We start from the raw sequence: 24,288 nt of genomic DNA on the forward strand, positions 1-24,288 counted from the left end.
GCAGTTTCCCCTTTCTCCTCAGGTCAGCAGGTTCCTGGCTGCGGCCTGGAGGGCGCCAGACTTCGTGCCCCGCTACTGTAAACTCTATGGGCGCTTGCAGAGAGCAGGCTTGGAGCTCTTCGGGCCCCGAGCAGCCTTCATGCTGGCCCTGCGCAGCGGCTTCTCGGGCGCCTTGCTACAGCAATCCTTCCTCACCGCTGCCCACGTGAGTGCTGGGGACCGCCGGCTTCCCAGACCATTTCTGCTCTGCGTTTTCACCTCCTTCCACCCGCCACCCTTCTACTCCACTCCCTCTTCATGGTTTGCTGCTGCCCTTCCTGTTGCCCCCAGATGAGTGAGCAGTTTGCCAGGCACATCGACCAGCAGATCCAGGGTGGCCTGATGGGTGGAACTCCTGGAGTGGAAATGCTGGGACGGCTCCAGTGGCACCTGGAGCCCATCATGGTCCTCTCTGGCCTGGAGCTGGCCACGACTTTTGAGCACTTCTACCAGTGAGTGCAGGGCTGGAGAAGTAGGGCATGGGAGGCATAGAGTCTAGAGAAGGGGGAGACTTGAGTCTTAGAGGGAAGGTGAGGGAGGAGCAGTAGGGAGGAGAGATTAAGATGCAGAGATGGCCGTGGCACTGGTGGGAAGGACAAGGTGAGGGATGGCCTGTGACCCAGGCAGGCTACAACAGAGGTAGTACCTACGTTCTGGAGTGGGGGGGCCATGCCGAGCCCCCACACTGAGGCTCGGCCTGGGCTGTGTGTGCTGCAGGCACTACATGGCGGACCGTCTCCTGAGCGTGGGCTCGAGCTGGCTGGAGGGGGCCGTGCTGGAGCAGATCGGCCCCTGCTTCCCCAACCGCCTCCCCCAGCAGATGTTGCGGAGCCTGAGCACCTCGGAGGAGCTGCAGCGCCAGTTCCATGTGTACCAGCTCCAACAGCTGGACAAGCTGCTCTTGGAGCAGGAGGATGAGGAGGAACAGGGCCTGGAAGAAGAGGAGGTGAGAGCAAGGGAAAGAGTGGGAGAGCAGGGGAAGACTAGACCAAAGAAGGGGGCCCAAGAGCCCTTGAAATCCTTCTGTCTCTCAGGAGGAAGAGGAGGAAGAGAAGGCTGAGAAAGAACTATTTATCGAAGATCCAAGTCCAACAGTTTCTGTACTGGTCCTGTCACCACGCTGCTGGCCGGTCTCTCCACTCTGCTACCTGTACCATCCCAGAAAGTGCCTTCCCACAGAATTCTGTGATGCCCTTGACCACTTCTCCAATTTCTACAACCAGAGTGAGGAGATAGGGGCAGGCATTTGGAGACTGGGGTGAGATTTGGGGTGGCATCTCAGAGAGGAAGAGGAGAGGATCTTTGGACAGGAATGTGTAGATATGAAGAAAAATAGCCTCTAGAGAGAACCATCTCCTAAGGAAGGGTGGAAAAGCGTGGATTAGATCTTCATTAATTTCTCTCTTATTTTCTTCACCTTTGTATGAATTTGTTCTATTTTTCTTTTTTTAACTTCAAGTTGCATGCTTACTTAATTTTTAGTCCTTTCAGGCTTCTGATTTTCAAATGAAACTATTTAAGGCTATTCATTTCCCTCGCAACATTACTTTAGCTGCATTCAGTAAGTTTTTTGGTTTTATTTTCTTTTAGAGTTTTTTTTTGATGTATAATTAATATTCAGTGAAGTGCACAAATCTTAATTACAGCTTAATGAATTTAATGTCCATATGCCCTCCCATAACCACTCCCCAGATCAAGATACAGAACATTTCCAGCACCCCAAAAGGCTTCCTCCTTCATGTCCCCTTTCTAGTCAGCATCTTCTTCCAAGAGAAATTATTCTTTTTCCCTTTATCATCATAGATTTTTGCCTTTAAGCATCAGGTAAGTGGAATCATAGAGTATGTATTCTGCTGTGTCTGATATCTTTCACTCAACATAACGTCTGTGGGAGTTATTCAGGTTGTCAGTTATGTCATTACGTTGTTCTTTTGTATTGCTTAGTCATATTCCACTGCATGAATGATGGACATTTGGGATGTTGCATAAGTTTTTATCATGTAGTACTTTATTATTGTTTAGTTCTAAGAATTTTCTAATTTCCATTTTTATTTCTTTGATTTATTAGTTTCTTTGAAGTATATTTTAAAATATTTATTTATTTATTTATTTATTTGGCTGTGTTGGGTCTTAGTTGCGGCATGCGGGATCTTTCCTTGAGGCACGTGGGCTTTAGTTGTGGCGCATGGGCTCAGTAGTTGCAGCGTGTGGCATCTCTAGTTGTGGCACGCAGGCTCCAGAGTGTGTGGACTTCGTAGTTGCGGCACGTGGGCTCTTTAGTTGTGGTGCGTGGGTTTAGTTGCCCCGTGGCATGTGGGATCTTAGTTCCCCGACCAGGGATCGAACCTGTGTCCCCTGCATTGGAAGGTGGATTCTCAACCACTGGACCACCAAGGAAGTCCCGGAAGTATATTTTTAAGTTTCCAAACTTTTATTTTGCTTAGTTATCTATCTGGTTTAGATTTTAACCTTCATTCCCTTGTGGCCAAAAAACACGATTTCTATGATTCTGAATCTTTGCAATTTATTGAGACTTCCTTTATGGCCTAGTAGATGGTCAGATTTTATAAGTGTTCTATGTGTGATTAAGAAAAATGTGTATTCTTCAACTGTTGGATATAGATTTCGGTATATTCCACTAAATTGACCTTATGTTGTTCAAATCTGTAACCTTACTCATTTTTGTCTGTTTGCTCTGTTACTTAGAGAAGTATGCTAAAATCTACCATTATAATAGTGAATTTTTAAACTTCTAATCATGTCAGTTTTGCTTTATATATTTTTTGACTGTATTATCAGATACAAGCTTAAAATCATTTAACAGTGCTGTCCAATAGAGCTTTCTGCCATGATGGAAAAGTTCTTTTCTGTGCTGTTCAGTATGACAGCCAATTGTGTCTGTTGAGCACTTGAAATGGAACTAGTGTGACTGAGGAGCTCGATATTTAATTTTATGTACTTTAACCAGTTTAAAGTTAAAGAGCCACATATGGCTAGTGGCTACCGTAATGGACTATGCAGGTTTAGAATCTTCATGGTCAGTTAAGCCTCATTATTGTGAAATGACCATCTTTCTTTCTAGTAAAGTTTTTTCTCTTAAGATCTATTTTTATCTGGTACTAATAGTATACCAGCTTTCTTTTTCTTTTTAATTTTTTTGGGCACACCACACGGCATGCAGGATCTTAGTTCACCGACCAGGGATGGAACCCGTGCCCCCTGCAGTGGAAACGCGGAGTCTTAACCCCTGGACCGCCAGGGAAGTCCCTGTACCAGCTTTCTTTGATTAGTATCTTTCTAGTATATCTTTTAGTATATCTTTTTCTATCCTTTTACTTTTTTTTTTTGAATTCATCATTCTTTTAGGTGTCTTTTATTGTGGTAAAATATGAATAGCAAAGTTTGCCATTTTAACCATTTTAAGTATAAAATTCAGTTGTTCCTTTACTTGAAAATTTTTTTATTTGGAAATTCAAATTTACAGAAAAATTATAAGAATAATACAAAGAGCACTCATATATTCTTTATCCAAGTTTACTTTTTGTTAACTTTTCACTCATTTGCTTTTATCGTTTGCTCTTTGTGTACATATACATATCTATAAATGTGTATATGTATGTATATGTGGTATGTGTGTGTGTATACTTTTTTCTCATGAACTGCTGCATATATGCTGGCTCTTTGCCCCTAAATAATACACATTTCCTCAGAATAAAATATTCTCTTATAAAATCGCAGTACATTTATTACTTTCAAATATTTAACGTTCATATAATACTTTTAATCTACTTTCCATATTCCAATTTTGTCAATTACTCCAAAATCTTTTTTTTTTTTTTTTTTCCCAGTCCAGGAGAGGATCCAGTCTAGGATCACCCGTTATGTTTAGTTGTCATGTCTCTAGTCTCCTTTAGTCTGGAACAATTCCTTGGCCATTCTTTGTCTTTTGTGACGTTGACATTTTGGGAGAATATAGTCCTTTAAAATTTTCTAAGTAGTTCCTATCTTAAGTTGGTATATTTCCTCATGATTAGATTCAAGTTATGTATTCCTGGCCAGAGTACTAACTGATATTATATACTTCTTAGGGTATTACATCTGGAAGCACAGGATTACCATCTGCCCCTTGTTTGTGATGTTAATTTTGACAACCTGGTCAAGAGGTGGTTTGATTTCTCCACTGTATAGTTAATATTTTTTCCCTTGCTACTATTAATAAGCAATCTGAAGGTCCTGCTATATAGCACAGGGAACTCAATGTTATGTGGCAGCCTGGATGGGAGAGGAGTTTGGCAGAGAATGGATACATGTGTATGTATGGCTGAATCCCTTTGCTGTGCACCTGAAACTATTCACAACATTGTTAATCGGCTCTACTCCAATATAAAATAAAAAGGTAAAAAAAAATAAGCAATCTGTTGGCAGTATACTTTAAAACATGCCAATATTCTACTCTCATCAGAATTTCCCCCAGTAGCATTTTACTTTTTTTTTTGGCTGCCTCTGTGGCTTGCAGATCTTAGTTCCCCAACCAGGGATTGAGTCCGGACCCCCGCACTGAGAGCATGGAGTCCTAACTGGACTGCCAGGGAATTCCCTCATTTAACTTTTAACTTTACCATGCTCTTATATTTTAGGAATGTGCCTTATAAATACCTAGAATTTGTTTTTATAATCAACCTAATAATCTCTTTTTGAATTGTCAATTTTTGCCTATTTATAATTATTATGAGTAATGACGTATTTGGCTTTTATTTTTAACCTCTTAGTTCACTCTTCTTATTAATTTTAAATTTTAGTTATTTCATATACACAAAAGAGTATATAAAATGTACAGGTAAAGCAAAAAAAAAAAAAAAAAGGAACACCTTTATTGATGTGATTCTGCCCTGAGGTTTTATGCATTTTATTATTTTGGATTTTAAAAATTCCTTTTTTGTCTCTATCAGTTTTGGAAGTTATGCATTCTATTTCTATAGTTGATTGCCCTTATATTTTTAATGTAAACTTAACTTGTTACTATCACTTTGCATCTTCCTGAACAATAAAAGGACCATAGAAAATCTTAATTCCAGCTCTAACTCCCATCTTGTATCTTTTTTTACCTTCCAGCTGGTCATCATTATTATTGTTTTATTCAGTTTGGATTTGCCATCATAACAATTGCTTTAGTCACCATTCCTCTTGCATTTTTGAAAAATATTTTATTTATTTTTTTGGCTACGTCAGGTCTTAGTTGTGGCATGCAGGATTTTTTTGTTGTGGCATGCAGGCTCTTCGTTGCAGTGCATGGGCTTTTCTGTAGTCGTGGTGTGAGGGCTCCGTAGTTGTGGCACATGGGCTCTGTAGTTGTGGTGCGTGGACTTTCTCATTGAGGCGTGCGAGCTCAGTAGTTGTGGCGCACTGGCTTAGTTGCCTTGTGGCGTGTGGGATCTTAGTTCCCCAACCAGGGATTGAACCCATGTCCCCTGTGTTGGAAAGCAGGTTCTGTACCACTGCACCACCAGGGAAGTCCCTCCTTTTGCATCTTGATCCTTCTTTCTGAGTTCAATTTTATTCCTAAAGTACATCCTTTAGAAGTTGTTTTTTTGTTTTTTTGTGGTACGTGGGCCTCTCACTGTTGTGGCCTCTCCCGTTGCAGAGCACAGGCTCCGGATGTGCAGGCTCAGCGGCCACGGCTCACGGGCCCAGCCGCTCCGCGGCATGTGGGATCTTCCCGGACCGGGGCACGAACCCGTGTCCCCTGCATTGGCAGGCGGACTCTCAACCACTGCGCCACCAGGGAAGCCCAAGTTTTTTTTTCTTTTTAAATTTTTATTGCAGTATAGTTGATTTACAGTGTCATGTTACTTTCTGCTGTACAGCACATGAATCAGTTATACATACACATATATCCACTCTTTTTTAGACTCTTTTCCCATATAGGTCATAACAGAGTATTGAGTAGAGTTCTCTGTGCTGTATAGTAGGTCCTTGTTAGTTATCTATTTTATATATAAGGAATATGTAAATGTCAATCCCAATCACCCAATTTATCCTTACCCCCCTTCCCTCCTGGTAACCATAAGTTTGTTTTCTACATCTGTGACTCTATTTCTGTTTTGTAAGTAAGTTCATTTGTACCAGTTTTTTAGATTCCGCATATAAGTGATATTATACGGTATTTGTCCTTCTCTGTCTGACTTACTTCACTCAGTAAGACAATCTGTAGGTCTATTCATGTTGCTGCAAATGGCATTATTTCGTTCTTGTTTATGGCTGAGTAATATTCCATTGTATATATGTACCACATCTTCTTTATCCATTCCTCTGTCAGTGGACATTTAGGTTGCTTCCACGTCCTGGCTATTGTAAATAGTGCTGCAGTGAACACTGGGGTGCATGTATCTTTTCGAATTATGGTTTTCTCTGGGTATATACCCAGGAGTGGGATTGCTGGATCATATGGTAGCTCTGTTTTTAGTTTTTTAAGGAACCTTCGTGCTCTTCTCCATAGTGGCAGTACCAATTTACATTCCCACCAACACTGTAGAAGGGGTTCCCTTTTCTCCACACCCTCTCCAGCAATTATTGTGTGTAGATTTTTAAAAAAAATTATTTATTTTATTTTATTTTATTTTTGGCTGCGTTGGGTCTTCATTGCCACGTGTGGGCTTTCTCTAGTTGCAGCAGGTGGGGGCTACTCTTCGTTGCGATTTGCAGGCTTCTAATTGCGGTGGCTTTTCTTGTTGCAGAGCACGGGCTCTAGGCACGCGGGCTTCAGTAGTTGTGGCTTGCGGGCTCTAGAGCACAGACTCGGTAGTTGTGGTGCACAGGCTTAGTTGCTCCATGGTATGTGGGATCTTCCCGAACCAGGTCTTGAACCTGTGACCCCTGCATTGGTAGGCGGACTCTTAAACACTGTGCCACCAGGGAAGCCCTGTTTGTAGATTTTTTGATGATGGCCATTCTGACCGGTGTGAGGTGATACCTCATTGTAGTTTTGATTTGCATTTCTGTAATAATTAGTGATGTTGAGCATCTTTTCATGTGCTTTTTGACCATCTGTATGTCTTCTTTGGAGAAAGGTCTATTTAGATTTTCCACTCCTTTTTTAAAATGTAATAATTATTTATTATTTACAGTTACAGGAAACAAATTTTAAACAAATTTGCATACATGTTTTGTTGCTGTGATATATGAGACACTGATCAGTAAAAGACTGACAAGCATAAAAATATCAATGTATTACATCAGGATAAAATTCTGTGGGGGAAGTGAAATGGAAATATAATTTCAAGGAGTAAAAGGAATGATGTAAAATGTCTGATTGTTAAAGAGCTTGTCTTGTACTTTTTAAATGGATGGTGGTGGCTGTCACAGCATAGTGATTTTTTTTTCAACATCTTTATTGGAGTATAATTGCTCTACAATGGTGCGTTAGCTTCTGCCATATAACAAAGTGAATCAGCCATACATATACACATATCCCCATATCCCCTCCCTCTTACGCCCCCCTCCCACCCTCCCTATCACACCCTTCTAGGTGGTCACAAAGCATCGTTCTGCTCATTTTTTGTATATTTTGGAGATTAATCCTTTGTCGCTTCGTTTATGAAGAAGTCTCTTAATTGATGGAATATTGTTGGAAGACTTTTATGAGTTTTTATTTCAGAATGGCTTATTTTTACCGTCATTTAAAAAATCATTTTATTATGAGAACTTTTATTTAATTAATTTCTTTTTGGCTGCATTGGGTCTTCGTTGCTGCACGTGGACTTTCTCTAGTTGCGGCGAGAGGGGGCTACTCTTCGTGGTGGTACGTGGGCTTCTCATTCTGGTGGCTTCTCTTGTTGCGGAGCACGGGCTCTAGGCACGAGGGCCTCAGTAGTTGTGGCTCGCGGGCCCTAGAGCGCAAGCTCAGTAGTTGTGGTACACGGGCTCAGTTGTTCCGCGGCATGTAGGATCTTCCCGGACCAGGGCTTGAACCCGTGACCCCTGCCTTGGCAGGTGGATTCTTTTTTTTTTTTTTTTTTTTTTTTGTGGTACATGGGCCTCTCACTGCCGCTGCCCCTCCCGTTGCGGAGCACAGGCTCCGGACGCGCAGGCCCAGCGGCCATGGCTCACAGGCCCAGCCGCTCCGCGGCATGTGGGATCCTCCCGGACCGGGGCACGAACCCGCGTCCCCTGCATCGGCAGGCGGACCCTCAACCACTGCGCCACCAGGGAAGCCCGGCAGGTGGATTCTTAACCACTGCGCCACCAGGGAAGCCCGGCAGGTGGATTCTTAACCACTGCACCACCAGGGAAGCCCTATGAGAAACTTTAGACATACACAAAAGTAGACAGAATAGATAAACTTCGGTATACCAACATCTATCAATTCATGGCCGATTTTGCTTCATTTGTACCCCACCCGCTTTCCCTAGCCCTCAAATTTAAGGTAAGAACTCTCTTTTTAAAAGCAAGGACACTACAATTATCAAACGTACAGAAATTAGTAACAGTTCCTAATATTATCAGATATACAGTCAATATTCATATTTCCCAAATTATCTCGAGCTTTTAAAATTAGGTTGTTTTTTTTTTTGCCTGTTGAGGATCCAAGCAAAGCCCACGCATTACATTTGATGAGTTCTATCTCCTGCCGCCCTTAATGTATAGGTTCCTGCCTCTGTTTTCTTCCCCCTGCAATTGTTTGTAGAATAAACTGGGTGGTTGTCCACTGACTGAATTTTGCTGATTGTGTCTACACGGTGTCCTCTAGGCACCGTATTCTGTCTGCTTTCCCGAAGACCGATATTTAGACGTAGGAGCTTATTCAGATTCAGAGTTGATTTCTCGGGCAAGGGCACTTCATAGGTAGTATCGTGTACTTCCTCCTGGAGGCTGTCTCTCTCTGTGATGTTAAAGTGGATCAGTGGATTTCACTGTTGTCTGTCCAATTTATACCTTATATATAATTTCCCATTAGCCGTTTGCTAGACGCTCATTCATTCTCATTGCCATTAGGGTTAGGAACTAGTGACATTCTGCTTTTGTCATTCCCTCTCCATGTGTTAGCCAGAATGCTTCCTCTATAAAGAGAAACTTCCTCTCATCAGCTTTTTGGTTGCCCTGAAGTACTGTTTATACAGGAAAGGCTTGATTCTCTTCTCCCCCTTATTTTTAACCAGTTTTCAAAATAATGTGTTGGTTCTCTAGCTTCCTCCAAAGATGACTGGTGAGGTCTTTTTAAAAAAATATATCATTTTGAACTCATGGCTTTTAAAACATTTCATGTGTTTCAGTTCATCGCAGGTGTTATTTTTTTTTTGATCTTCACATTGTCCCATCTTTGGCCAGAGAGCACCTCTCAGGCTGGCTCCTTTTGATACCCTCTCCCTTTGACAGCATCCTTGTTTTCTAGTCTGAGCAGACAGCCCAGGCTCACAGGAGAAGGAAGAGACCCAGCCCAGCGGGTCTTTAAAACTGTCAGCTCCCTGGGAGCAAAACCCAGCTCTCCTCTCTGGTGTTTCTGCTGTGGAGCTCGCCTGGCGCAGGGCTAGGCTCAGGGTGGGCTCCCAGGTCCCTGTGGCAGACACAGAGGAGGCTGAGCCCTGGATGCTGGACGAGGCACCTCTGTGTCTGTGAATGCTGAGCCCTGCTCCCCACAGAGACTAGCAAAGTTTGGTAAATGGTGCACCCTCACCTCAACGCTGACCCCTTGTTTCCCCTACTCTGTCTCCACATTTTCCCTCAACACTTTCCCAGGCCAGAACCATCCAGTCCTGGATATGGGACCACATCGGCGACTGCAGTGGACATGGCTGGGCCGGGCTGAGCTGCAGTTTGGGGACCAGACGCTGCATGTGTCCACCGTGCAGATGTGGCTGCTGCTGAATTTCAATCAGACGGAGGTGCCTCAGCTCCTTGGCCTCTCGCTGTCTTCTTCTCTTCTTTGTCTGTCACTGTGCTTCTCAAGTGTCTCCCTCCTTCTTTCTGTCCTCCCTCTTATTTTCCCTTCCCTTGACTGTCTTCTCCTGACTAGCCCTGTTTCTCCTGACCAGGAGGTGTCAGTAGAGGCTTTGCTGAAGAATTCTGACCTCAGCCCCAAGCTGCTGCTCCAGGCACTCCTGCCCCTCACCGCTGATAGCGGCCCTTTGACCCTGCAGGAGGGTCAGGACTTCCCACGTGGGGGTAGGTCTGAGGGGGGCTGGGCTGAGCCTCTGCTCTGAGGGGGCGGGGCTCTCCGGGTGGGGGTGGTGTAGGGAATGAGAATGGGGTCCCTTCTGCCCCCACTTCTCTGTCCCTTCCCCTCCTCGGGCACTGACTGGGAGCGGGTTCCAGGTGTGCTGCAGCTCCGTGAGCCTGGGCTCTGGCCCCACGGGGAGGCCCTGTGGCTGCTACCTCCCCAGACGTACCTGAACGTAGAGGAGGATGAGGGCCAAACCCTGGAGCAGAAGAGGAACCTCTTGAGCTGTCTTCTTGTCCGTATTCTCAAAGCCCACGGAGAGAAGGGCCTCCACATCGACCAGCTGGTTTGTCTGGTAGGCAGAGGAGACCATGATGGTGGTGGGAGAGGGAGGGAGTCGTGCTTGGGGGTGGGGTTAAAGGCAGGGGTCATCACAGGGAAGGTGAACTGTCTCAGCCCGAGACCTGGTAGGGTGACATTTCCATCTGGGTTTTGTATTCCCGACAGGCAGTTAGATAGAAGGTAGAGACCAGACATGAGTGCTGACCATGTGCCAGGCTGTATTCTAAGAGTTTATGTGATTAAGTCATTTAATCCACACAAAAATACTATGAGCTAGGTGGTGGTGGAGTTATTATTATTATTACTATTCTCATTTGACAGATAAGGAAAATGAGGCACGAATTAGGCACTGATCCATAGTCACCCAGCTGGTAAGGGCAGAGCCAGGCCTTGAACCCAGGCAAGCTGGCTTCTCTGGGTAAAAGCGTCCCGCCTGTTTCCTCTCCTCCCGTCCAGGTGCTGGAGGCCTGGCAGAAGGGTCCAAATCCGCCTGGAAGCCTGGGCCGTGCTGTTGCCGGGGGCGTGGCCTGTACCAGCACCGATGTCCTCTCTTGCATCCTGCACCTCCTGGGCCAGGGCTACGTGGAACGGCGGGATGACCGCCCCCAGATCCTGATGTATGCCAGCCCAGAGCCCATGGGGCCCTGCCGAGGTCAGGCAGAGGTCCCCTTATGTGGCAGCCAGACCTCTGAGACCTCCAAGCCTAGGTAGCCACCCCTAGCTCTGTCCCCTTACTGCCACGCAGGACGGACGGCACTGCAGTGACATGGGAGGGGTCGTAGTGCCAAAGTTAGGCTCCCAGTGGAAAAATATTTCATTTCTTTCTTTGTCTAACCCCATTTTCCCTGTCTCTGTTATCTCCCCCATTTTGCTAGTCTTCATTCCCCCTCCCAGCACTGTCATCCCCTTCTTTGCCTCCTTCCCAAGCAGGGGCCTTGCTCTCCTCAGCCTCCTAAAGCCAGCCCTTAGGCAAGGGACCCAGACATGTAAACTCCTTTCTGGGTGTCTTTCATTCTAAGCAAAATTGAAATATTACGCAGATATGTATTGAGTCCTAACCATGCACGTTGCTCAGTGAAATATACAAATTCTAGCTTTCAGGAAGTCTGTTCTACAGAGGAATTTGCCGTAGGATTCCCCTAAGTAGCTGGCACCCCTAAAGCTTTTTACATCAACTCCAGTTCACCAGGAGTTGTTACGGCTCTATTTTTATGCCTGCTGTTCACACTGTGTGTAAAACAAGTTCTCTAGAGTAATCTTTCTCCAACTTTCACATGCACACACGTTCAAATTCAGTTGAGCTCCCAGTGACACTTAGGCTGCTGGTCCACAGACCGCACTTGGAGGCATAAAGCTGTAGATTGTTTCTCACCGGACACCCTGGTAGTATTTTGGGCGGGACCTGCAGTAGGATTGTCCCATCCACTGTAGGTCAATTAGCATCGTGACCCCTGCCCACTAGATTCCTGTAGTGCCCCCAGTCATTGCAACTGCCAGCACCCCCCCCTTACAAATGCTCCTGTGGAGGCTGTGCTCTGACGGTTGGATGGTTATCCTCAGGTTGGTTAAGCAAGTGTGGATGGAGATGTGCAAGCGGGGACTGGTGGACCAGGGTGGGGTTCAGCTAGCAGGTTGGATAAGCAGGGCAGCGAGACTGACCGCTGACTCTTCTGTCCCTCAAGCCCGGAAGTTGTGGCTGCCCTGGCATCCCTACAGCTGCCTGCGGGCCGCACCATGAGCCCCCAGGAGGTGGAAGGGTTGATGGAGCACACGGTGAGGCAGGTGCAGGAGACGCTGAACCTAGAGCCAGACGTGGCTCAGCACCTTCTGGCTCATTCCCATTGGGGCGCCGAACAGCTGCTGCAGCGCTACAGCGATGACCCCGAGCCACTGCTGCTGGCGGCCGGGCTGTGCGTCCCCCAGGCCCAGGCTGCCCCTGCACGCCCGGACCACTGCCCTGTGTGTGTCAGCCCCCTGGAGCCCGACGACGACTTGCCCTCTCTGTGCTGCATGCACTACTGCTGTAAGGTAAGGCCCTGCCAGCTGCTCTCCTGCCCCGGCTCTCGCCCGACAGCACAACTCCTTGGGAACTTCTGGGCTTCGGCCCCAGCACTGCCATTTCCCATCCTGGGCAATGTTGAACGAGTCTCTTAGTCTCCCTTAAACTGGTTTTGTCATCGTAAGTGGCGCCTTGACACCCTGCAGGTTGTTAGGATCTGGCGGTACGTGTCAGTGGTTCTCTCTTTGCTGCATATTGTAATCACTGGGAGCTTTGAAAAATCCCGATGCTCAAACTATGGCCCAGACCAATTAGAATCTCTGAAGGTGAAACCCAGGCATCTGGAGTTTTAAGAGCTCCTCAGGTGATTCCAGTGTTCAGCCAAATTTGAGAACTATAGGTAGGTAGGTAGGTAGGTAGGTAGGTAGATATACACACACATATACAGAATCAAGGTACTTTCTAAATGAAAAGTGTTATGAAATTGGTGATGACTGTAGTTTGTGGTTTCCTTATCACCATTCAAGGCTCTTTATCCCAGAACATCATCACTTATTTTTACCATATATACTCTCATTTAATATAAAAATAAGAAGGAATGGTTTAAACCAAAAAATAGCACAAAAGCAGAGGGCAGCATGAGAAGTCAGGCTGCTGGAAAGCTGAGGCAGAGAAGGCTGTAGATGGAGAGGGAGTAGTCCTCAGAGGGGGAGGGGCTGAGGCAGGAAGCCGGGTACTGAGTGCCTCATCTTCCCTGCCTCACAGCTTGTGGGACCGGTGTCCAAACCCATCTACTTAGCGGGATGAGCTCCCTTGTTGCCCTGAATTCTAGTCGCCTCTCTCAGCAGTGCTGCCCCAGTGGTGGGTGACCGGGGCTGTGTGCGTTTGCATGCGTGTGTACTTGTACTTTTTTCTCCTTCCCTTTTGCTCGGCTTCAGGTTACTCTTCTCACATAGTTGCCTCTGCTCCCTTTTTCCAGGTTCTTAATTATTTCCTTTACACTTTCACTTTTTCATTCAACTAATACTTGTCATGGACTTACTATGTGCACAGCTGTGGGTGCTGTGTGAGGGAGTGGGGAAACCCCAACTGGCAAGGACCCGAGAGCTAGTACTAACCACAGCTAATATTTATGGGGGACTCACTCTGGGCCATTGTGCTGTTTTACACACATCATCTTGCTTAATTCCCAAAATAGTTCTGTGAGGTAGGTGAGCCAACTGGTGGGACAGCGGAAGGAGAGGCGATTTGGGAGGTGGACAGGGTCCCAGATGGGTTGGGTTGGTGGACAGTGGCCTTTAATTTATGGGAAGCCCTGGTGGGTTTTAAGCAGGGAGATGATATGATCTGATTTCCATTTTTGAAAAGATCACTTTTTGTGGAGAAAAGACTTGGATGGAACAAGAGTGGAAGTAGGGACACTGGTTTGGAGACTGTTGTACAAAGAGGCAAGAGTGGGTGGCAGCTGGGCCTAGGGACAGTGAAGAGGGGAGTGGACGGATTGGGACGCATGTGGAGATGGAGCTGACAGGTTTTGGTGGCTTAGGACAAGGGAATCAAGGCAGTTCTGGGTTTTTTACCTGAGCATCTGGGAGGAGGGGATGTGTCATCTTCTACGGAGCTGGGGAAGATGTCTGGGCTGGAGGGCAGGTTTTTGAGGGGAAATTCCATCTGTTTGGGCCAAGTGAAGTCTGAGCTGCTTTTGCTTTGTTGGACACCTGAGTGGGACTGGGAAGCAGACAGTGGATCTTTGGATTTGGAATTAAGTGGAGAGGCCTGGCTGGCAACACCCAGGGAGAGAAGAGCAGGCCCAAGCTGTACCCCGCCCCTGTAGAGGTGAAGAGACGGGGAGCCGGAAAATGGGACTGAGGAAAAGCAGGCTGATGGCAGAGGTCCCAGCCAAAGGGGAGCCAGTGGCAGTGCAGGAGCGATCAGACGGGAAATCCTGGGGTCTGGAGCAGTCGGAGGTGGCTCCCCAGGGTGAGGCTTGAGTGGCAGAGGGCGGGAGGGGGAGTCCAGTCCACCCCTTGTGGGAGTGGAGTGGGCTCTGAACTGAGATGCTGGCCTTCGTCCTACAGGGCAGGGCTCCCACCCCATGGTGGTGAGGGGCCCTCATGGCCTGTGTGCTTGCAAGCGTGGGGGTCTGAAATTTCCCCTGTATGATCTCAAAAATGCAAGAATTTTGCATTCAACTTCCCAGTTTATCTGGGCTTGTTTCACTATAGAAGGGGTTGGTTTTGTTTAGTACTTTGAGTGAAAATAGTCCGGTGAAGTGTTTCTTACTTATCCTGGAGCTTTGAAACCACCCGGGGGACTCTCCAGGGGTTGGACGCGTCATTTGGGGAAGCTCGGCCATTGGCAGTGTGAGGGAAAGGGTCGTTAATGGAGTCTTCTGGAGGCTCGGGTGCTCATGGTGTCAGGAGCGATGGGGGAAGGAAGCGCACTGATGGGACCGGCTCCCGCTGCAGTTGAGGGGTGAGGGGATGATGGCCTGGGTTGGCGGGGGCAGTGACGTGGAAGCAAGAAAAAGATTCAGGAGTTGTGACAGTTCCAGCACTGGGGACTGGGGGAGCGGTGGGGTGGCTGATTAGGATTTGGGGGTGCAGCTGGCAAGGCTGCTTTGTGGAGGAGGCTGAGTCTGGGGAAGCGGGAGCATCGAGACAGTCACTGAGGTGAGCAGTGGAGCCGGGAGGCGAGGCTGCAGCTGCGGTGCAGTGACCCTGGCCAGCCCCCCAGGCCTCCTTTCTCTCTGACCTTCTTGCTGTCTCCAAATCTTTCTTAGAACTTGAATCTTCTCCTTTTTCCTGATTCTCTTTTCCCATTCCCTTCACATCCATCCCAACAATAATTATAATTACATTACCATGGCCTGCACATCCTCAAAGTGAACTGTAATTTGGGCCAATCTCAGGAAGACTCATGGAGGCCAGAAAGCTTAGGGTCAGTTTCCGGGTTGACGTAGAAGCAGGCTTGTCTCTGGCCTCGTGCGCCGTCGGGGAGGGGTGCTAGGTGAGTCACACTTGTGCTGCTCCCGCGCTGCCCCTGAGCGGCTGCTCCTGTGTCCCTCCCAGTCTTGCTGGAAGGAGTACCTGACAACTCGAATTGAGCAGAACCTTGTGCTGAACTGCACCTGCCCCATTGCCGACTGCCCCGCCCAGCCCACGGGGGCCTTCATCCGCACCATCATCTCCTCGCCAGAGGTCATCTCCAAGGTACCGCCTCCTCGGAGAGGCTCCAGTGCACAGCCCCAGGGGGTGGGCTGACATGCAGTGTGCGGGGGGTGGGGGGGCCCGGAGGTGTGGCATCCGGAGAGCCAGGCCCTCACCTCGTGGCACCTGCGTCCCCACAGTACGAGAAGGCCCTCCTGCGTGGCTACGTGGAGAGCTGTGCCAACCTGACCTGGTGCACCAACCCCCAGGGCTGCGACCGCATCCTGTGCCGCCAGGGCCTGGGCTGTGGGACCAGCTGCTCCAAGTGTGGCTGGGCCTCCTGCTTCAACTGTAGCTTCCCTGAGGTGGGTGCCCACCCTGGCTCTGCCCTGGAGCCGGGATCCGCACCTCTCCCTGCCACCCACAAGGACTCTTCCCTGTCCTCCCCACACTGCCGTCCTCCAGACCTGGCCTCCCCCTCCCTCCCCGCAGTAAGGGGTGGGCTGCGTCCTCACTGCCCCTCCTGCTCTAGGCGCACTACCCTGCCAGCTGTGGCCACATGTCTCAGTGGGTGGACGATGGTGGCTACTACGATGGCATGAGCGTGGAGGCCCAGAGCAAGCATCTGGCCAAGCTCATCTCCAAGCGCTGTCCCAGCTGTCAGGCTCCCATCGAGAAGAACGAGGGGTGTCTGCAGTAAGAAGGGGGTACTGTGGGCACCGGCAGGGTCGGGGGGCATGGGAGAGGGTGGGAGGCCTGGCGGAAGGAAGGGGCAGTGGGCCTACCCGAAAGCTCAGCAAACAAGGGCAGTTACTCAGCCACCTTCGCTGCACCCTCCAGAGTGTTCCCTGGATCTGAGTGTTCCTTCCCGCACTTTGAAGCCCACGCTGCATAGGGGAATTCAGAAGCCAGGGTGTGGTCAGTAAGGATTGGTAAGGTTAAGGAGACTAAGAGGGCATGAGAGGGACCAGGGCATCTTCAGTGGTGAGTCCAGGCCCTGGGCATTCCTGGTGTGGCCCTGGCCAGAGGCAGGAGCCCTCTGACCAGCTAGCTTCCTCCACAGCATGACTTGTGCCAAATGCAACCATGGATTCTGCTGGCGCTGCCTCAAGTCCTGGAAGCCAAATCACAAAGACTATTACAACTGCTCTGCCATGGTAAGGGGCCGGTGCCGGAAGGAGGGGCAGAGGCCCAAGGGCAGTGAGGATGAGATGCTGCTGCAGGGCCTGGGCACAGACGTCTCTGTGTCCCAAGCAGCCGAACAGCTGTTGGGGCGAAGGCTCGGTGGGGAGAAGACAGAAGCCACCTGGGCCTACGGGTGCTGAGAGTTCTATCTTGGGAGGTCTGTGCATGAAGACCTTCAGCTCCGGAGTCAGACGTCTCACACCGAGGTGGCTACAGAGAGGCCGGGGCGGGCTGGGCGCTCCCAGGAAGCACCAGCCCAGAACAGAGCAAGGACTCTGTCAGAGCCTGGCCCCACTGTGTACTCAGTTAACCTGTCCAGGCCTCAGTGCCCTTATCTGTAAAAGGGGATGGTAGTCTGACCTACCTCACAGTTATGAGAATTGAGTGAGAAAACCTGGGTAAAGCATCAGAAGGCCTCCGTGAATGGCAGTTGGTCTGATTATTAAGCTCATCCTGTCCTGCCAAGCACCCGACAGCCCTCTCGACCTGTCTTTACCAGGTGAGCAAAGCAGCTCGCCAGGAGAAGCGGTTCCAGGACTATAATGAGAGGTGTACTTTCCATCACCAGGCCCGGGTGAGCAGCGGGGGAGACGGCTGGGTCGGTGAGGAGGTCAGAGGGCTGGGCCAGACGGCCGGGCAGAGGCCAGAGGTCCCAACGGGACGAGTGCTCTCCTGACTGGGTGGGGCTGCGCGTGCTGGCACTGACCGCCTTCCCTGCGCAGGACTTTGCTGTGAACTTGCAGAACCACGTGTCTGCCATCCACGAGGTCCCCCCGCCCAGATCCTTCACCTTCCTCAGCGACGCCTGCCGGGGTCTCGAGCAGGCTCGAAAGGTGTGGGGCGGGGCGGGGGGGGTGGGCGATGTGCCCAGGGGTCTGGTGGGCTGGGAGAGGGAGGGAGGGAGGGAGGAAGAAGCTGGCGGGAGGCGGCCTCAGCGGGATCGGCGGCCTGGGCTCCGCAGGTGCTGGCCTACGCCTGCGTGTACAGCTTCTACAACCAGGACACGGAGCACATGGACGTGGTGGAACAGCAGACCGAGGCCCTGGAGCTGCACACCAACGCCCTGCAGATCCTCCTGGGTGAGCCCCCTGCCCACTCAGTGCTCTCTCCTGCCCCCTCTCCCCCAGCACCCACCCCCGACACACAAACGGGTGGGTGACCAGAGCCAGCTGCCCACCTTTATTCTGTCCCCTTCCTGTCCTTCATAGCCTTATCACCGTTACAAAGTTCCAGTCCTCAGGTACACAGTACACAGCCCTTCACCCGACCTTTGCTTTGGTTACGACCTGTCCCCACCTCTAGGCGCTAGGCCCCAGTAGATGTGGGTGGCACATGGTGGGCGTCCAGTATGCATCTGTGGAAGGACGGGAAGAAGGGAGGGAGCCCCCGTGCCCTGCCCCCTCTGCAGAAGAGACCCTGCTGCGCTGCAGAGACCTGGGCTCCTCGCTGCGCCTCCTGCGGGCGGAGCACCTCAGCACGGGCCTGGAGCTGCTGCGGCGGATCCAGGAGCGGCTGCTGGCCATCCTGCAGCACTCCACCCAGGTAGCCGCCCACCCGGCCCGGCCGCCTGGGGGATCCTGAAGGAAAGGCGTCAAGGGCAAATGGACCTGGCGTTCATCCCAGCTCCCAGGCCTGCCCCTTAGCCACCTGGCGTTTCCTGGAAAATGGAGTTGGTTATCCCAGATCAAGAGTATTTGGCCAGTTGCTTGCTCCCCAGAATCACTTGGGGAGCTTCTTCAGAAGATTCTTCGCAGATGGGGATTTAGAATCCTGGGACTTGGGGCAAGGGACTGGCATCCACTAGAATAGGGGATCTGAGGTTCTTTCTGCTCTAACACTCTGCTGTCTAGTCTAAACTAGGAATCCCACCCTCAGGGAGCTTGCGGACTGGTAGTAACTTGGGCAGAAAAGGCATGAACATACATGGGAAGTGGGGGTGGTGCCTCACCGCAGTATCCTGGGTCCCTGGAGACCACCTCTGAGTCACATTACACAGAGGCAGTGGCTTGTGGAGGGCGGTGCTGAGCGGGGGGCATTCCTGGCAGGGGCCGGGCCCCCCTTGGCCCTCAGAGGACGCTGGGTGAAGCGAGCCTGGGCACAGAGGCCCTGTGTCCTCTACTCTCCTGCTCCCCGCATCCTCCTGTTTCCTTTCCAGGATTTCCGGGTTGGTCTCCAGAGCCCATCATCAGAGGCCCGGGAGGTGAAAGGATCCAACGTGCCTGGCAGTCAGTGAGTGGAGGGGGCAGAGCCACGGAGGGGGCGTGGGAGGCGCTAGGCTTCCTCTGGGGCTGAGCGTGGCGCTCTCCCAGGCCCCAGGGCTCCTCGGGGCTGCAGGTGGAGGAGGAGGAGGAGGACGACGACGAGGACGATGTGCCTGAGTGGCAGCAGGATGAGTTTGAAGAGGAGCTGGACAATGACAGCTTCTCCTATGACGAGGAGTCTGAGAACCTGGACCGAGAGACTTTCTTCTTTGGCGACGAGGAGGAAGACGACGAGGGCTACGATTGAGGGGTAGGATGCAGGGAGCGCTGGAGCCGCCAGAGTCCTGGGGCCACGGGCTCAGGAGTGCACCCTTCCCCCTGTCGTGAGGGTAGGCGGTTACCAGTGTCTGCGGCACCGTCTTCTGTTCACTGAATAAACTTCTTTTTTTCATATACTTCTCTGGAAGCAGACCAGACAGCTTCCTCAATGGGCCACTTCAACTTCCCCCTCCATCGCACACACCCAGCCATCCTCCTCCTTTACTGTTTTCGTTAGGCGTCCAGACTTCCATCCTCAGAGAAAGCCCACGGCGGACCTGTGTGACTTACACCGATAAAGGGAAATAAAGGTCCACGTGATAACAGGGCCAGGTACAGGCTGGCCCACTTGCCCCAGACCCAGCCCTGCATCAGAGACAGAGAGGAATGGCCACTCCCATGATCGATCAGCTTCCTCCACACTCCTGAGTATTCCTGGGGGGAGCTTGAGGGCGTAGGAAGTATCCTCGTCTTGGGGGTCTGTGGATCTTTAAAGGGTCTCTACATCTTGAAGTGAAGTGGGGTGTTAAGAGGATATTATGGGGGACCTGCCCCCACCCCACTCTCACACAGGCGGAAAGTTAGAATTGTAAACGTGCCATGAATCTGGTACTGGGGCTAAGGGGTGGGAATGGTACTAGAGCAAGTCTGGGGTCAGGAGAATTTAATAAGCTGGGGTGAAGTCAAGTGGTGGGGTCAGCGGGGCAGCCACCGCTCAGGAGGATCCGCCGCCTCTGCCGCCTCGTAGCCCCACACCTGGACCTGCGAGCCTTCGGCTGCTCCCCGGATCGTGGCCGAGAGCACTGGGAAGGAGGAGGGAGGTGAAGGTGGCTGCCTCCCACACTCCCCCCCCTCCCTTTCCTGTCCCTTTTTGGGTGGGAAGGAGCGGAGGGTGGGGTCCTCAGAGAGCTGGGGAGGGGGAGGCAGGGGTGGCCATCCAGAGTTGGGGGTGCTCACTTCGGTCAGACTGCGGGCGGAACAGGCACAGGACTGGTTTACTGCGGGCCACGGCCCGGTCCAGCTCGTAGCCTATACCCAGACAGGGCTGGGCCACTTCTACACAACCACTGGGAAGAAAGAGGAGACCAAGGCTCACTTGGGTTTGTAAGGGAGACATGAGAGTCTGGTTGTAGTGGGGAGGGAGCTCTAGAAAGTCCCTTCTAGGTGGGGAGGCCAGGCGTGTCCAGGGGATCTAAGACCCCAGGGGAGTTTGCAGGCAGAGGGGGGCGCCACTCACCCTCTGCCTGCTGCAGCCAGGCCGGGTCCTGCTCATGGATGAGCCTGTCGCCCCCAGCAGCCTCTTCTCCTGTGGTTGAGGGAAAGCTGGTCAAGGGCCCGCCCTGGTCCTCAGTTCCTCTCCTCTGATGTCGACCCCCCGCCCAGCCCCACCCTGCTCATGGAAGCGGGGAGACAGAAGAGATGAGCTCCAAGGGCCCACCCAACACTAAGATTCCATGAAAATGAGTGAGGAAATGAAACAGCCCGAAAAAAAAATTTACTCCTGTGCAGGCGGATGTGTGATTAGGGCCAGGGGAGTGATACAGTTGAGATGAAGGGAAGGAAGGACTAATTCACCATGGGTCCGTGATTGGGGTGGAGAGAAGGAGGAATCGCATCCCAGGTGGGGGAAAGGCAGGCAGTAGCAAGAAGCTGGCCCCGTGCAGGGAAACTAGGGCCTCATAGGCTCTCAAACTGTGCTGGGTATGAGAACCACCCAAGAACCTGACCAAACTACAAAGACCCAGGTGTCGATGAGCCCAGGCCGATCTCCAGGTGATTCTCATAGCCAGGTAAGTTTGAGAACCTGTGCTGGAATGCAGAGTGTAACCAGTAGGGGTGTTGGCAAGGAAGGCAGGAGAGGCGCTGGGGTCACAGGGCAAGGAGCCCAGCTTTCCAGCTTGATTAAAATCCACCAGGAGCACGAGGCTCACAGCCCCCCAGATCAGAGCAGAATAACTGGAGAACTTCTTCAAAACAGACTCTAAGGCTTTATCCCAGAATCTGCATTTTCACCATGCTCCCGCAGATGATTGTTGAGCACAGTAAAGTTGGAGAGCCACCAGGCAGGGGGGCACAGACCCTGAAACCAAAAAGACTTAAGCTTCAGGGTCCCTGGCTTGCACAGGCCCTTCCAAAAGCCCCAGCAATTGTGATTTGTGATTTCGTCTCTTTAAAGAGGTTGCCCAGAATTGCATTGGGTCCCTCAGATCCTAGATCTGCCCCTGGTGGGAAAAGGGGAAAACACTTAAGGTTTTCTGAGAAGTACAAGAGTTCTGGCACCATTTCTAGAAAGTCAGCCAGATTCCGGGCCAATCACGCCGCAGGAGCAGCACATACTGGTAACAGTCTGATCAGAGGGCCTGAGAGAGACGGTGGTCGCGGGAGCTGGGGTCTGTCGGGTCTGAGGGAGGGCTGATACCTCGGCCCAAAGAGGGGTAGCAGGAGGGAAAGCTTTAGTCCTAGGTGGGAGAGATGCCAGCGGGTGAGGCATCTCGCTGAGGCACCCGGCCCACTCCCGTTCTGCTCCTCTCTACAAACGCCTCCGGAAAGAGCCCGACAAAGTTTTCCAAAGACCCAAAGGTCAAGATAGTAACTGAATGCGGAGAGTGGGCTCACAGGTCGGACGCACGCGGGCAGCCTTTCCTTATCAGGCAGGGGAGGGGCCCTGCCGGGAGCTTCCCCGCAAGAGAGCGGGCCTGGGCCGAGGAGGCGGACCTGCCCTCGCCCTCCCGGCCGTCCGCGCCCCGCGCCCCGGCAGCCTCACCGCCCGCGCCCTGATCGGCGGCCGCCAAGTGCTCGGTGAGCTCCGCCCCAAAGCGCCGCAGCCGCGACACGATCCGCCCGTACAGCTCCCGGTCCTCGCGTCCGCCGGGGATGCTCCCGCCGAAGTACAAGGAGGGGCGGCCCGGCTCCCCGCGCTCCGGCCGCAGCCGCCGCACTTCCCTCCCCGCGCCAGGGGGCGCCCGCCTACGGCACGTGATGCGGCCAGCCCGCGGGGCTCCGGTGCAGGAGTGTCCACACTTGTGAAATAGAGACGTCAACTGTACCCACGTGTGTGAAGCCACTGCCTCCCGGAATTCTTTAACTCGTCCAGGCAGAAGGCGGGGTCCTCCCGATCTTATACACTGCTCCCCGCCGCCCCCAGGCCACCGCGTCTCTGCCAAAGGCAACTTCATCCTCCCAGCTCCTCAGCTCCCAAAGCTTGGAATCAGTTTTGACTCTTCTCTTTCCACCAAACCCTACCTCCAATCTATCGGCGACCTCTATGGGTGGCTTCTCCTTTCCAAATAAATACAGACTCTGACGCCCACCTGTTGGGGAACCAACCTTGGGTCGGCCCCCCCCCCCCCCCCCCCCGAGTAAAGCCTCTCTGCAGACACCTGGTTGTGGTGAAGGAAAGGGCAGCGATTACGGCAGGGCTCCAAGCAAGGAGTTCAGGACAGGAGTGTTCAAAAAACCCAAACTCCCCTTTGGGGTTCAGGAAAGCATTTTTAAAGGCCAGGCGAGGGAGGGGAGTCCCAGGGTAGGAGATTAACTCGAGCACAATTCTCTGATTGGTTGATGGTGAGGTAACGGGCTGTGTCACGGGGGTGAACATTATCAATCCTCAGGTCCCTCAGGTCCCTCAGGTCTGGGGGCTACGAGCTCATGGTCATCAGGTGGTTAATTTCTTCCATTTGGTGGTGGTTTGAGCATCTGCCCAACAGCTCAGAAAATGTGCAGATACCGTTACCTATAGGCACTTCAGAGAGCAGCTAGAGCAGAGGATATGGGAGCGGGGTCTGTCCCGGGAAGACCCCATAAGGTCCTGCGTAGTTACACCTCCACCACCTCTCTCAACAGCCTCCTCAGGGTCACCTCCCTTCCCTGCTACACAGTCTGGTCTCCAGCGGGGGAACCCTGTGAACATATTCGTTAGGTCATGCCCTCCTCAGCCAAACCCTCCAACGGCTCCCACCTCACTTGGGGTAAAACCCCAACCCCCTGCAGTGGCCCACCGGCCCCACGGGATCTGGGGACCGCTTACCTCTCTCATCCCAGCTCCATTACTCTCACTGGCTGTTTTGCAGCCACGTTGCCTTTCTGGCTCTTCCTCAAGCAAGCTGGACATGCTCTTGCCTCCAATCCTTTGCATTTGCTGTTCTCTGGAGCCCTTTTCTCCCAGAGAGCTCCCTGGTCACTCCCTTACCTCCTCCAAGTCTGCTCAGGTCACCTTCCCTGACCACCCTCTTCAATATGGCAGCCTCCCATCCCTATCACCCTCCGGTGCCTTGTCTTTTCTCCTCTCATTACCATATAACGGATTAATTTTGTTGTATGTCTTTCTACACTCAGTAGAATGTAAGTCCCCAGAAGGGCAGGCATTTTTCTCTGTTTTTTTATCCCTAGCTTCTAAAACTGTGCCTGGCACATAGGAAACACTTACCAAATATGTGTTGAATGAATGAGTGGATTAAATGAGCAGCTGCATTTGATAGCACTTTGTAATCTGCTCAGCCCTAGACTAAGCTAATAGAAGCAGAGTCTGCAGGGAGCCAGGCAAACACACCATGGCTCACTGGTAATAACAATGATTTCTCCCTCATTTTATTTTGAAAATTACACAAATATAGGACAAAAACTTCAAGTGGAACGAGAGAGTACACAGTGGAAAGGGAGACCTGAGACCCCAATCCCATTCCCCAGAGGAGCGCATCATCGGAGGTTTCTTCTGAATTCTTCCTGATTAACTATAAAATATCAAAGCATGGGGTGACAGAGCAGACACAATAACCATTTGTTTTAAATGCAAAGACACAAAGAGAAGGCAAAGACATCTTAGGCTATCTCTGTCCTCTGATGGGCCCAGCTCCGAAGATACATGAACCATGGGGCAAACGTGTGTGCACAGCTGTGCACTAG

General features: G+C 51.2%; 2 protein-coding genes across 3 annotated transcripts in view; one reads left to right on the top strand and one right to left on the bottom strand.

Moving 5' to 3' along the window:
- CUL9 (cullin 9) overlaps positions 1 to 19,523 on the top strand; it is a 38,240-nt gene extending 18,717 nt beyond the window's left edge. For both annotated transcript variants that reach the window (XM_060162954.1, XM_060162955.1), the window contains 19 exons: positions 23 to 205; positions 331 to 491; positions 757 to 985; positions 1,074 to 1,263; positions 9,772 to 9,917; positions 10,068 to 10,197; positions 10,348 to 10,547; positions 10,991 to 11,241; positions 12,217 to 12,562; positions 15,605 to 15,745; positions 15,883 to 16,047; positions 16,215 to 16,378; positions 16,746 to 16,839; positions 17,367 to 17,441; positions 17,590 to 17,700; positions 17,829 to 17,946; positions 18,276 to 18,409; positions 19,023 to 19,096; positions 19,177 to 19,523. In XM_060162954.1, the coding sequence (XP_060018937.1) occupies positions 23 to 205; positions 331 to 491; positions 757 to 985; positions 1,074 to 1,263; positions 9,772 to 9,917; positions 10,068 to 10,197; positions 10,348 to 10,547; positions 10,991 to 11,241; positions 12,217 to 12,562; positions 15,605 to 15,745; positions 15,883 to 16,047; positions 16,215 to 16,378; positions 16,746 to 16,839; positions 17,367 to 17,441; positions 17,590 to 17,700; positions 17,829 to 17,946; positions 18,276 to 18,409; positions 19,023 to 19,096; positions 19,177 to 19,375 (3,111 nt within the window). In that variant the 3' untranslated portion in view covers positions 19,376 to 19,523. The remainder of the gene's footprint in view (positions 1 to 22; positions 206 to 330; positions 492 to 756; positions 986 to 1,073; positions 1,264 to 9,771; positions 9,918 to 10,067; positions 10,198 to 10,347; positions 10,548 to 10,990; positions 11,242 to 12,216; positions 12,563 to 15,604; positions 15,746 to 15,882; positions 16,048 to 16,214; positions 16,379 to 16,745; positions 16,840 to 17,366; positions 17,442 to 17,589; positions 17,701 to 17,828; positions 17,947 to 18,275; positions 18,410 to 19,022; positions 19,097 to 19,176) is intronic.
- Positions 19,524 to 20,082: 559 nt separating this feature from the next.
- DNPH1 (2'-deoxynucleoside 5'-phosphate N-hydrolase 1) lies at positions 20,083 to 22,562 on the bottom strand. The gene is made up of 4 exons (XM_060163924.1): positions 22,151 to 22,562; positions 20,624 to 20,692; positions 20,344 to 20,442; positions 20,083 to 20,189 (listed from the first exon to the last, which is right to left on the bottom strand). Exons 1-4 carry the CDS (start codon positions 22,560 to 22,562, stop codon positions 20,083 to 20,085), a joined length of 687 nt encoding a protein of 228 aa, XP_060019907.1.
- Between the last annotated feature and the right edge of the window lie 1,726 nt (positions 22,563 to 24,288).

Source organism: Lagenorhynchus albirostris, chromosome 10, assembly GCF_949774975.1.
Source record: "Lagenorhynchus albirostris chromosome 10, mLagAlb1.1, whole genome shotgun sequence".
In the NCBI taxonomy this organism is placed as follows: domain Eukaryota; kingdom Metazoa; phylum Chordata; class Mammalia; order Artiodactyla; family Delphinidae; genus Lagenorhynchus; species Lagenorhynchus albirostris.